Here is a 13,602-nt window from a genome sequence, read left to right as displayed (position 1 = left end):
GGACACCTGTTTGGATTTCTATTTGTTGACTGTGTACCCTAGGGAGGTTAGTAGGGACTTTACAAAGGCCAGGTGCTTGAGCAGCTTTTCCTGGCTGTCTGCTTGAATTAGGCAGGCATCTAAGTATGGGTAAATCTGGATATTACTTTGTCTGCAAAAGGCAATGGCTGGAGCCAGACATTTTGTGAAAACTCTGGGAGCAGTAGATAAGCCAAAGGGAAGTGCAGAGAACTGAAAGTGCTGAGATCCTGCCCTGAAACAGAGATATTTCCTGCATGATTCACTGATAGGAATATGGAGGCAGGCCTCTTTTAGATATAGGGTGGCTAGCCAAGTATCCTTGGACATCATAGGTAGCAACTGCTGGAGGGTGAGCATTTTGAATTTTGGGATCACCAGGAAGGTGTTTAGAATGGATAGCTTGAGGATGGGGCGCCAGGTGCCCTCTATTCTGGGTACCAGAAAAAGTCTGGAGTAGAAACCTTGGCCTCTCTGTTCTGCAGGAACGTGCTCTACTGCCCTCACAGAGAGCAGAGAAAGGACTTTCTTTTGCGCCTCTGCCCACTGGTTTGTAGGTAGATCTGGGAACCCTTTTGGGATAGGAAGGGTGTGGAAAAAAAATTTGTATCCCTGGGACAATATGTTGAGAACCCAGCAGTCGTTGGTAATGGTGGCCCAATTGCTTGCATGAAAGGAGAGTTTTCCTCCTATGGGTAAGTGAAGGTGGGCAGAGGGAGGGGGTGGGGGAGGTGAGTCATTGTGAGTTCTTACCATAAGGGGATGACGTAGAACTTCCTGATTTTGAAGTGGAGGTAGTCCACTGCTTAGATCTCTGGATTCCCTGTGGCTGCTGTCTTGAGGCTCTGGTTCCCCGGGGTCTGGGCTGGACTGGCTTAGTGGGAGCATGAAAGAACCAGTGATTGGTGGGTATCCAGCAATTTAGATTTGACATGGTCTGGCAAGGGCTGTTCCTTAAGCCATGCATGCCTTCTAATGACAGATCCGGTGACTGTTGCCCTGCAAGAAGCTTCTAGGGCATCAAAACCACAGTGGAAGGTGTGTTTAGTTATTTGACTTGCAGAATGCATTAACTCTTGCAACTCTTTAGATTCTGCACAAGCAGGAAAGGAAGACATTTTTTTGTTTGAGTTCCAGGGTATGTTGCTGAAATTTTTGTATATGGAACTGACAATTTAGTGCGTTGATAGCAAGAGTAGCTGAGGTGTATACTTGTTTACCCCATTTGTCTAGTGCTCGGGAATCCCTATCTGAGGGGGTGGGATTCTTAGCAGAGGTTGCTTTAATCCCTTTAGACCCTTGAGAAACTACCTCAGGGTCAGCAGTAGGATTTTTAAAAAGAGATTTGTGAGAGTCAGGGACTCTACAGTACCTGTCTGGTTTTCTGGCTGCAAAAGGGAGGTTGTCAGCAGTCAAGCTGGATTCCAGGAAAACATCCTCCACAACATCCAGGACTGGGGGGATGACCAAGGGTCTGTGCTGTGGAAGATCTAAGAATTCCCCGAGACTCTTTTAGACTGAGGATAGTCCTGACTCTCCCATTGAAAATGTTCCCTTAATGTAAGAAGGGTTTCCCCAAAGGAAAAATCCTCTGGGGAGAGGTGGAAGGGATGGAATCCTCTGCATCAGAATCCTCATAAGTAGAGAGGGATTGCATGTCTTCATATTCAGATTCATCAGAGTCATCTGACTCTTGTTCAGACAAAACTACAGGGGACAGATCTCCTTTCCTTTTGAAGGGGCAGCTTGGTTTCCCTGATCAGCATGATAAGGTCTTCTGCCATTTTAAGCATTTGAGAATGAGGCAAGGAATCAGGTGCCTGAGATTGGGTCATCGGTTTCTTGGGTGTGGTTCATACCCTGGTCCTAAGAAATTCTGTAGTTTTCAAAAGAACAGTAGTCCCGAAAGAAGATGTCGGTTTGTGTCGAGAATTGGTAGTGCGAAGGACTTCCTCAGAAGCCGGTGCCTGCTCAGTGGCTCCGGACCCATCCAAGGTAAGAGAAGACCACAGGATCCTTAGTCAAAAAAGAGTTTTGCGGCATACCGGACTCCAAAAGGATCTCAGTAGCAGCCTGCAAATCCACAGAAGAGGGCATCAGTGGCTGCGAAAGAATCTCACTGAGGACTGGAGAACTGACGACTGGCTTAACGGAAGCGTCGTTGGTAGGTTTGGACCTGTGCGGTCTGTCTCTGTCTTTATCTTTATGTTATTTTCAGAAGATCTGCTGTCAGATGGCTTACTGAAGCCATATCGGAGTTCGAGGATTGTAAGCGAAAATATCTAGCTACAATAACGGCCCAATGATGGATAGTTCTGGCATTGAACAAAGCACAGAAGCGACAGTGGGGGACATCATGGTCTGGGCTTAAACAAGTGATGCAGTAAGAATGAAAGTCTCGGTGTGGTATTTGCTTTTCACAGGCGAGACAATTGTTCACTTTCTCTGACATTGGTTAGTGCAAGAAAAAAGCATCCACAATGGCGTACTTAGCTTTAGAAGACTTCAACTTCAAATAGGTAGACGAAACTCAGGTAGTGGCTGACTGGCACTCATGCGAACTGCTTCTACTTCGGGCTCCATGGCAAGAAAGACTGATGTAATGGTGTTGGCTGCCTTACTTAATACTACTGACGACCTGACGTCAGTACCTGAAGTGACAGCAACCGATGCAGAAATACTAAGCCTCTGGTATTCGGGCCGGCTGAGGGCTACCATGGCAGGAATAACCCAAATGTGATGACTGCAACAGTGAAACACGAAGAAAGTACAGTTGTGTACACTTACCATAAATGTAGATGTTCGAGTGTATTCACTGTTGCAGTCATTACATTTGGGTTATCTGCTTGCAGTAGCCCTCAGTTGGACTGATTAACAAAGTCTTGGGTCCTACATCTGTTGCTGTCTCTTTTTCTGTGATGTCAGGTCGTCGGGTATAACACATGCAGCCAATGTCATTACATCAGTTTTTCTTGGCCCAGATGTCAGGTGCCCCCCCTAACGGGAAGTAATTAAATCTATAAATATACAAAGTTATACCTCCAACAAAAAAGCAAATACACCAACAAGTTTTAAACATTGAAAAGGAGAGAAGAGGTATAGCCAAAAGAACTCAGGGGGCTGGAGGGAGGGTAACCAAGACTGCAACAGTGAATACAATCGAACATCTACATTTATGGGAAGTGTACACAACTGTACTATGTTCTTTGTGTTTCATTGTTGCAGTCATTACATTTGGGTAGATTCCCAAAGATAAGGATGGGAGGAGGAATTTAGATAGCATTAGGACTAGCTATAAGGCCCTGCAAAACTGCAGTGGCAAAGCCAGCTCTGGATTTAGAGAAAACTGACAACTGACAAATGGTAATGCTTGGTGAAAGTATGTACAGAACTCCAGGTAGCAGCATCTAGAATGTCCCTGGTAGGTACGCCTCTGAGAAAGGCTGTAGAGGTAGATGCAGCCCTGGTTGAGTGGGGTCTGATCCCCTGTGGCATAGGTTTTCCATGTTGCTTATAGCAGAAATGAATGCAATGGCCTATCCATTTAGAGATGGTTTGATTTGAAATAGCCTTCCCCTCTGTCCCTGCAGCAAATGCCACCAGCAGTTGTTCAAATTTCCTTTGAGGTTTAGACCTGTCCAAGTAGAATCTAAGTTGTCTGTGCACATCTAAGGAGTGCAATACCCACCATTCCCCTTTGTTCTGTGGATTAGAAAAGAAGGTTGGCAAATGAATGGACTGATTAAAGGCCACACTGGATACCACCTTTGGCATGAAAGAGGGATTGGTCCTGAGGGACACCCTGTCCGCATGAAAGATGATGAAAGGCTACACTGCCATAAGGGACTGTAATTCAGATACCCTTCTTGCTGAAGTGATGGCTAAAAGGGAAGCTGTTTTCCAAGAAAGGGATTTTAAATCTGCAGTAGCAGCTGGCTCGAAAAGAGGAAGGGTGAGTTTCTTCAACACAAAGTTAAGGTCCCAGGCTGCAGTTGGAGCTCTCCTGGATGGTCTTAAATTTTGGCCCCTCTGAGGAACTGCTTGAGCAGTGGATGAGAGAAGAGGGAGGTTCTGTGTTATAATGAGTTGAAATGGCTGAGGCGTGAATTTTTATTGAGGAAAAAGACAGGCCCTTGTGAAGCACTTCAGTTAAGTATTGTAAAATCGGAGATAAACTGGGCACTGCTGTGCTCATCTCTTGAAATTGGTTCCAGGCACAGAATCTTTTCCATTTTTCAGCATAAGATTTTCTTGTACTAGGCCTCCTTGCCTCTAAAATGACATCCATCACTGGTTTACTGATGGATGGTAAAGGAGTGCTTAGGTAATTAGCCAGGTTGCTAGGTTCAGTGTTTGAAGCTGAGGGTGCAGAATCTGGTCCTCCTGCTGAGACCAACAGGATAGGAGTCTGAAGCAGGTGCCCTACAGTGACACATTGCGCAAGAGGGGGTACCAGTGTTGGCGTGGCCAGGCTGGTGCAATCAACATCATCCTTGGTTTGTCTTGTTTGATCTTTAGTAGTACTTTGGAGAGCAGAGGCAGAGGAGGAAAGGCATGGACTGATAGGTTTTTCCAGCTGAAGGACAGAGCATCCACTTTCCAAGCTTGTCTGTGGGGAGTCCTTGCGCAAAATTTTTCCAACTGATATTTTTGGGGGAGGCAAACAGGTCTATATCTGTGCTCCCCCATTTGCTTGTCAACATGTTGAAAATCCTTGGTTCCAGTTTCCACTCGTGTGGGTCCATGAGGTTTCTGCTTAGTCCGTCTGCCAGTGTATTTAGTTTTCCTGGCAGGAATTGAGCTTGTAGATGCACTTGGTAGCTCAAGGCTATGTTCCACAATGCCATGGCTAGTCTGCAGAGGGGGTAAGAATGTGTACCCCCCCCTGCTTGTATATGTACCACATAACAGTGGTGTTGTCTGTCTTTACCATTAATTGTCCTGGAAGAATGTGGTCCTTGAAGGCTGTCAGAGCATTCTGTACAGCTAACATTTTTTTATGATAGATGCGAAGGTGCATTTGAATTGGGTTCCATCTGCCCTGAATGCACTTCCCTGCCAGGTGCACCCCCCGCCCCATGCATAGTCTGATGCATCTGTTGTTAGGGTATGGGCGGCAGGGGGTAGTGTGAATGGTAGTCCCTTGTTTTGGTGGCAGGCCTCTGCCCACCAAAGGAACTCTAGGCATAGACAAGGAATGATAGGAATTATTGCTTCTAGATCCTGAGAATGTTGACAACATAGGCTTTTTAGATACCACTGTAGTTTCCTCATATGCTGTCTTGCATATGAAATTAGAAGAATGCAGGAGGCTATAAACCCTAAAGCTTGTAGTATTTGTCTTGCAGATAGCAGGGTTTTTGTGGCCACTTGATTGAAGTAGGTTGTCAAGTGAAGTTGTATTCAAGCTTGCTCCCAGGAATATAATTTGTTTACAGGGTTCCAGGTGGGATTTCTTTTCGTTTATGGTGTACCCCAGACAAGTTAGCACCCTTTGAACAAAAGCCAAATGATTCAAAAGTATGTCCTGGTTTTCTGCCTGAATTAGACAATCGTCCAGGTATGGGTATATTTGAATATTACTTTGCCTGCAAAATGCAATGCCTGGAGCTAGGCACTTTGTGAATACCCTGGGTGCAATAGATAAGCCAAAGGGCAGTGCAGAAAACTGATAGTGCGTGTAGCCTGCTTTGAAGCGTAGGTATCTTCTGCAAGATTCCCTGATTGGGATGTGCAGGTATGCTTCCTTTAAATGTAGTGTTGCCAACCAGGCATCTTTACTTAGCATAGGAAGCAACTGTTGAAGAGTCAGCATCTTGAATTTTGGAATCACCAAAAAGGTGTTTAGAGTAGGCAGGTCCAGGATAGGACGCAATGAATTGTCTTTTCTGGGTACCAGGAAAAATCTCGAGTAGAAACCTTGTCCCTTTTCCTCTTCTGGTACTAATTGAATAGCCCCTATGCTTAAGAGAGAGAGTACTTGCTTTTGGGCCTCTGCCCACTGATTTGGAGGTAGATCTGGTCAACCGCTTGGAGTTGGTAATGTGTGGAAGTGAAATATTTAAAACCCATTTGCCCTGGGTAATGAGTCCCTAGCTCTTTGCATGAAGTGCAATCTTTCCCCCCAAAGGGGCAGTCAGTTGAGAATAGCTTGGAAGTTTTAAAAAGAAGTCATTGAGACAGTTTACCATGGGGGGGGGGTTATTATTCCTAGATTTGGAAGTGGAGGCCCCCCACTGCTTAGTCTTGTGCGTCCCTTGGGACTGAAGCCTGTGTGCTCTGTTGGGTCTGGGTTTGGATTGAGAAGGTCTGGAAGAGGCAGGAAAGGACCAATTCTTAGAAGGCCAATGCCTACTAAATCTTGGAGGTTGTACTTGTAAAAAAATCTTTAACAGTTTGCATAGATTTAGCTTTTTCCTCCATCTTTTTAAGAACTTCTGCCTTGATGCCAAACAGGCGGTCCTGATTTAAAGGAGCATTCAGTAATTTTGCTTTAACATGATCTGGCAAGGATTGCTCCTTAAGCCAAGCATGCCTTCTAAATACAGACCCAGTTACCGCAGCCCTGCAAGATGCCTCTAGTGAACCAAAACCACATTGCAATGTATGTTTACCAACCTGTTCAGGAAAATGCATTAAATCCTGTAAATCCTTATTTTCAGCACAATCAGGAATCAACAGCATTTTCTGTTTAAGCAATCCAATAATATGCTGCTGATACTTTAACATATGAAACTGGCAATTCAAGGCCCTAATGGCCAAGTGTATACCTTCTTACCCCATCTATCCAGTGCCCTGGAGTCTCTATCAGAGGGGGAAGGATTTTTGGCAGTATTCGCTTTAATGCCCTTGGGTCCCTATGAAACGGTTTAGGGATCCGCAGTAGGATTTTTGAAAAGGAACTTGTGAGAGTCAGGAACCCTGTAATATCTATCAGGTTTTTTGGAAGCAGGAGGTAAAGAGTCAGGGGCCATGCTAGATTCCAAAAAGGCATCATCAACAATGTCCAGTACAGGAGGTATAGCTAAAGGCCTATGCTGGGGCAGGAGTAAAAAATCCCTAAGCCTCTTTTTAGAATCAGAGAAATCCTGACTTTCCCAACGAAAATGCTCCCTGAGAGTATGCAAGGTTTCACCAAAAGAGAAATCCTCTGGGGGGGGGGGGGGCAGACAGAATAGAGTCTTCAGCATCAGAATCCTCACAGGCAGGAGTAAATCCTGGTGATCAGAGGAAACAGAAATTTCAGAATCCTGGTCAGAAGTATCATAAGCAAACTCAGTCCTAGGTCTCTTAGAGGGGGAAGGTTGGCTTCTCCTGATTAAAGTAATAAGGTCTTCAGTCAGTCTTATCAATTGTTATTTAGGCATAGAGGCCTGACCATATGGTCTGGACGTCAGTTTTCTAGGTATGGTTCGAGTTTTAGGCCTTGAAAAAGAAGATGGCATCGGTTTAATATGCAAGTCAGTAGGCCTGAATACACCCTCAGAAGCACAGCGACTCTGGACCCATCCAAGGTAGAGACATCTGCAGGTTCCACAGTTGAAGCATCTCGTGGCATACCGGACTACGAATGGGTCTCAGTAGAGGCCTGCGAATCTGAAGTAGCGGGTATCAAGGGCTGCGAAAGCGCCTCACTGAGTACTGGCGAAATGGGTGGCCTGTCTCTGTCTTTATCTTTGCGTTTTTTCAGAATGTCGGTAGTCGGATGGCTTACCGAAGACATATCAGGATAATTAAACTGAGCACCAAAATATTTAGAAGTGCAAATATACAGACGACGGATAGTTCGTGGTTTAAATAAGGCACAGAACCGACAGTGAAGTACGTAGTGGTCAGGGCCTAGGCAAGGAATACAGTACGAATGAACATCTTTATGAGGTATTTGCTTTCCACAAGAAATGCAATTATTTACTTTTACTGACATCGGTTTAGAGCAAGAAAAAGTTTTCCCAACGGGGTACTTAGCTTTTAGTTGAAGACTTCGGTTCTGAAACTCGAAAATGAAAATTTCAGGAGTCGGCCGACCAGCACTTGCGAACTGCTTCTGCTTCGAGCACCACACTGCAAGAAAGACTGATGTAATGACGTCGGCTGCATGTTTTATACCCCTGACGATCTGATGTCACGGAAGAAGAGACAGCAACCAACGTAGGACCCAAAACTTTGTTAATAAGGCCGAATGAGGGCTACTGCAAGCAGATAACCCAAATGTAATGACTGTAACAGTGAAACACGAAGAACATCATCTGGTACTGCATGCTACCCACAAATGTTACGCATTTTTTTTTTTATGTTTATAGCACATGCAGAGATCAAAAGGAATAGGCAGATGTACAGAAGCAGATTTGAGCACCTAACAGAGCACCGGGGGTGATTATACATGCTGCCACAGGTCAGTCTTTAATGTCAACAGTAGCTGGCATTAAGAAATAATTGTATAAGTTTCAGATAACATTGTCACATTTGCCATTACTGGTGTAGCTCCAAGGTAATTAGTATGTCTGTGCAATGTTAAACTGTGTTTCTGCATGGCACCTCCTAGACAGGATGGATGGTGAACAAGTGGAGCTTCATATTAATGGTCTTTGGTCTCACTGTGAGGGTGCCTGTGTGTTCAATTCACCCCTGCCACTTAGTTGCGTGATCACTGAATGTTTTAGTTTTCTGTCTAGTAGTATTCCTACAGCAGTACACAGACCATACATGTGAGATCATAAGTATTATTTTGATAGACATTTCCCAGTGTACAACAGAATTTCCTGCCCTCTGCAGAACAGTGACTGAAATAATGTATATTGACTAGCATGTTTATTTTATATATGCACAATATTCTCAGACATCAGATTGAATCTCTGATCACAGGAACATGCTGGTTTCACTAAATAGCTCCTGCCATAAATCTGTTATCTGTCATGAGAAGATGACTGCCTACGACCAAATCTGTGATTGGAGCCTCCCAAAATTTGTATACAATCAGTGTTCCCAGGGAGGAAAAAAAAAACAGAATGAAAGATGAGTGAGCAGGGACAGAAGGAGAAACAGATGGTTTGTTAAAGCTGAAAATAAGAAGAATCAGTTGTGCTTTTTTTTGAAAAGTTAGTCCCAGTAGGTCAGGATGTGAGCTCCTTGAAACAAACAGCAGACTACCAGGAAACAAAAGTGTCAAGGCTACAACAGAGGTTGCACAGTGTGGAGAAAGGTAAAGCAGTAATTAAAGCTGAGCTGCAGAAGCAGATTCACAGAATACATGAACTACTAATAAAAAATCGAGGGAAAAGATGGATGATTTCCAAAAGCTCTCAAAAAGGATTAACATCAAGATAATTTGATTACAACAGACTGAGCAACAGTGAACTGGAGCAGTTTGTTATGCAACTATCATGACAGATTTGTGATACCAGGAAATCAAGAAACACTACCACAGAGGATACACAGAGTGGGAAGGCACCAAGCAGCATAAAAAATCAGACCACAGCATATTTCCATTCCTTTGCAGGAAAAATGGTAACAATAAGGCATGCCAAAAGACTTATTTACCCGATTTGCAGGAACATTCATAAACCAGTCAAGAATTACCAGGAAAAACTGTATAAAAAAAGGAAAGCTATGCTGGAGGTATTAAGTGAACTAATAATGAACAGAACAGCTGCATTGTTGAAATACCTTGCAATTCTAGACATAAATAAGGAAAATGTATGATTCAGGCTACATACAGAGGAGTTTAAAAGCTTAAACAAAGGAATCACATACAACTAAACACAGGCAGTAAAAATATGTTTGCACGATATGAATTTGGAGAACAACCTTAAATGGTGACACAGACACAGTGGGAAAATGTTCAACGTCAGATGCTGAAACACCTGCAGGGAAATTTAGAGAGATCACATACCAGTAAAAGAGACAAGCAGGAAATGAATCACAAAGGCAACCACAATGAGGGGAGAAAAGAGACAAGATAAGTGGAGAAGAAACAAGTGAGTTGTATCAATGGAAGAGATGAATGGGAAGCATCTCCCAAGGGACACAGAAACGGGAAAAGAAGCAGAAGCTGCAAGCAGATAGCAGGAGGGCGTGTCGGATGGTTCAGGTGACTCAGAAGTGAACTGCTGGACAAATGAGACATGAAACTAGCTGGATAGAAGCATTTCTGATAAATGACTTGACACAGACAGGTGGAAGGCAAGACTACAGAAGGGCTGGAAGTGACTACAGAATGAGAGAAGCAATAAATAACTGGAAGAAATGGAAATGAAAAGCAGGTGACTGTGGACAATGCAGTATGGATATATTAAATGAAACAGAACCATAGCTTGTGAAACATGCCCCAGGGAACACAACATCAAAACGTTACAAACAATGGGACAAAATGAATCAATTTCCAGGGCAGTGATGGGTAATGCAGTCAAGGGTGGGGCTGGGGGGTCATAGAGGCAAGCCTCTAGGGATAGCAACATAATTTTCATAGCTACTTACTGACCTATATTAAACTGCAGTAAACATAGGTTTAACATCTAAATCTTAACAAAATAAGTAATAATTGTTGATGTAACGAGTGGGGAGGGCATGGAAAGTAATGTACAACAGGAATGAAGAGAAAAGTAAGGTAAGGGACAACCCACAGACAAATGTGAAATAAAGGAACAATGTTGTATAAGTAGCAACAGACATAAAACTGCAAATAAAGAAAGAAGTTGGACTATCACACAAATGAAGCTGGCACACCAGACTAGTGAGCACTAGTGGGGAAAGGAGACCAGTGAATGTGAATGATGTAATATGAAAAGTCTGTGACATCGGTACTGGACCGGCTTGCAAAGTGCTAGGATGAAGGACTGGAAGGGTAAAAAAAGAAAATGTTAAATGACCCATATACAGGGCATACCCATGCACATGCACAAGCCAAAAGGCAGGGATCAAATGCTGGGGATGAGAGAAGGCAGCTGCCAAAGAACACAATGTTCAGTTCAAACGTTAGGCCCGGTGTAAGGCTTATGACAGATGACAGCAAGTGGGAAGGCAGGGAGGGCTGGGAAAAACGAGGCAAACACTGTGAATAACAGGGAAAACTATGGAAAACTATGGAAAACTATGACATTCCCGGTCAACAAATGTAAATAAATAAAATAAATAAATAAATGGATTCATTAAATCCTATCAGTTGAAGGAGAATACAGGAAAAGTTAAAGAGGGTGGAGGAAGACACTGTTCAGTTACAAGAAACAAAACTGAAAATCAGATAAGGGGAAAAGATACTGTGTAAGGACTACCCAAAGAGAGAAATGGATAGCAACGCAGGGGGAGGAAAGAGGGAAGTATCCATTACATTTCATACAGGGCTTCAGACAACCACAGTGATTGTGATAAAATGTTGGAAAGATAGATGGATCAGTAGAAGGTGTGTGTTAGATGAAAGGAAACATATGTAACAAACAAGGATGAAGAAAGATAAGATTCTAAAAGAACATTTTTGTTAAATGAGCACAGAAAAGAAGATCGGCAATAGAGATAATTGAAGGGACTACAATGCCACCATAGAACCAGAAAAAGACAGATTGTATGGTAGAAGGAATATAACACAGTGGTGAAACAAGTATTAGTTCAAAGAATGAGAGAGTAGGGTGGCTGGACCTATGGAGTGAAAAGTATCTGAATGAGATGGAATGCTTCTTTACAAGAAACATTTTGGTATAGGAAAGTATATCACACGGGTTCTTCGAGAAGGAAAACCTAATGGAAATAATGGAAGAGATCCAAATACAGGAAGAGACATATCGGATCACGCAGCAGTGAGACTTAAGAAGTGTGCAGGAACAGACAGCAATGAGAAGAGGGTGGAAGTGGTCTAGCTACACATGGATGGAAATGCAAGGAAACACTGCAAGAACTAGTACAGGTCTCAGTACAGGACAGTATGAATAAAGGGGGTTAAGCGGAAGAATGCTGATAGGATGAGACCAAGGTCACTGTCAGAGGAACAATAATGATTGCAGAAGGAAAGAAGGAAGGGTAATTGAGGAGCTGGAGAGAGCTAGAGGTGGTATGGAAGGAAGACAAAAGAAATACAAGTAGAAGTGAAGCACTACAGAGCAGAGAAGAACAATATGAATGGAATTAGAGAGTAAAATTATTGCAGAGCAAGAAATTCATCAACGGTACTGGAGCGACTACTGGTGAATAGTGGGGGAGGCATAAGGGAAACTGATAGTCAAGAAACACAAGAACAGGCATGCAGTGAGAGAGGGAGACAGAGATACAGAAGATAAGGGGATGGGACGGAGAATGTTTAGAAGAGGATGAGATAATCTGAGAAAGATTCAAGGTATACTATACGGAGATTTATAAACAGGAAGGTACAGAAGTCTGGGAATGGAACTGGGGAAAGAATGTAGAGGGATGTATACTGGAGGAAGAAAAACGAGTCAAGCTGAATGTAGTAGTGACAAGGTATGAGATAAGGAAAGCCATGTACAAGATGAAGGAGATGAAAGCTGGAGAACAGATGGATTCCCTGTAGAGTTCTACAAAACAGGAGGGGATGAAATGTAGTAGGTCCTAGAGAAGGAATAAAGAGAATGCACAGATTTCAGACAAAATATGTAAAAGTATGAGGAAGCCAGGTTAACCGTGACACCTAACAGGAGGGGGGGGGGGGCAGAAATGCAGGAAGTGAGAAATTACAGAACTCTCTTTTTGTTTAATGTAGAGATCAAGATTTTGTCAAAGTTACTGGCAGGAAGACAGGATGAAATATTACTAAAGAAAAGAAAAGAAATACAAGTTGTTAAAATGGAGAAGTATCAAGGAGTCAGGAGTAGAGAGGGGAGCCCTCACAGGGGTGCCTAACATCCCCAGGCCTGTTCACTCCTGCAATTGAGGTGCTAGCAGTCACAACACATTTCCTCTCTAGCTACAATTGGCTTGGGTTCACATCCTAGCAACTTGATGAATTAAAGATCCAAAAAGAAATTGGTTTGGTGCTAGTCTGGCAAAGTCCTTCAGTGTCATCATTATGGTTGTCATCAATTTGTCCAGCCTTCTGGTTGCAGGTTACCCTCTTTGCCTAGTTCTTTTAGTCTTTCTAAACATGATGTCCTTTCTCCAGTGATCTCTCTCTTCTGATGGTATGACCAAAAAAAGACAGTCGTAACTTCACCATTTGGGTTTCAAGTGACATAGCTGGTTTAATCTCTTCCATAATTGATGTTACTTCTTCTGGCAGTACACAGCATGCACAGAATCCTTCTCCATCACCAATGTTTAAATGAGTCAATCTTCTTAATGACCCATTTCTGTAGTGCCCAACTTTCACATCGGTAACTGACCACTGAGAAAATGAGTGCAAGGACAAGTCTGATCTTTGTTTTGAGTGTTATTTCCTTGCTTTTGAATACTTTGCTGGTAGCCTTCATTGTTGAGTGACCAAGTGCTATTCTGCAAAGTATTTCTTCCCTGCTAGTTGCTTCCATGTTTACAAAAGAGTCGAGGAGATTAAAAGTCTTTACTTCTATCTTCTTCAAGCTCAAAATCTTCATCATTTTCTATGTTCATAATCTTCATTTTGTTTATGTTCAGTTCTAATCCCAT

At 43.1% G+C, this 13,602-nt stretch overlaps 1 protein-coding gene across 1 annotated transcript in view; it reads right to left on the bottom strand.

Annotated features, from left to right (window-relative positions):
* The window catches only part of LGSN (lengsin, lens protein with glutamine synthetase domain), a 334,413-nt gene extending 320,811 nt beyond the window's left edge, over nucleotides 1-13,602 (bottom strand). The window contains exon 1 of the mRNA XM_044063647.1: nucleotides 13,521-13,602. Within this exon, the coding sequence (XP_043919582.1) occupies nucleotides 13,521-13,602 (82 nt within the window). The remainder of the gene's footprint in view (nucleotides 1-13,520) is intronic.

The sequence above is a fragment of the Protopterus annectens genome, chromosome 2.part1 (genome assembly GCF_019279795.1).
Source record: "Protopterus annectens isolate FY-2018-M chromosome 2.part1, PAN1.0, whole genome shotgun sequence".
NCBI lineage: Eukaryota > Metazoa > Chordata > Ceratodontiformes > Protopteridae > Protopterus > Protopterus annectens.
The sequence above is the reverse complement of the archived record's forward strand: the minus strand, read 5'-3'. Positions and strand labels throughout refer to the sequence as shown.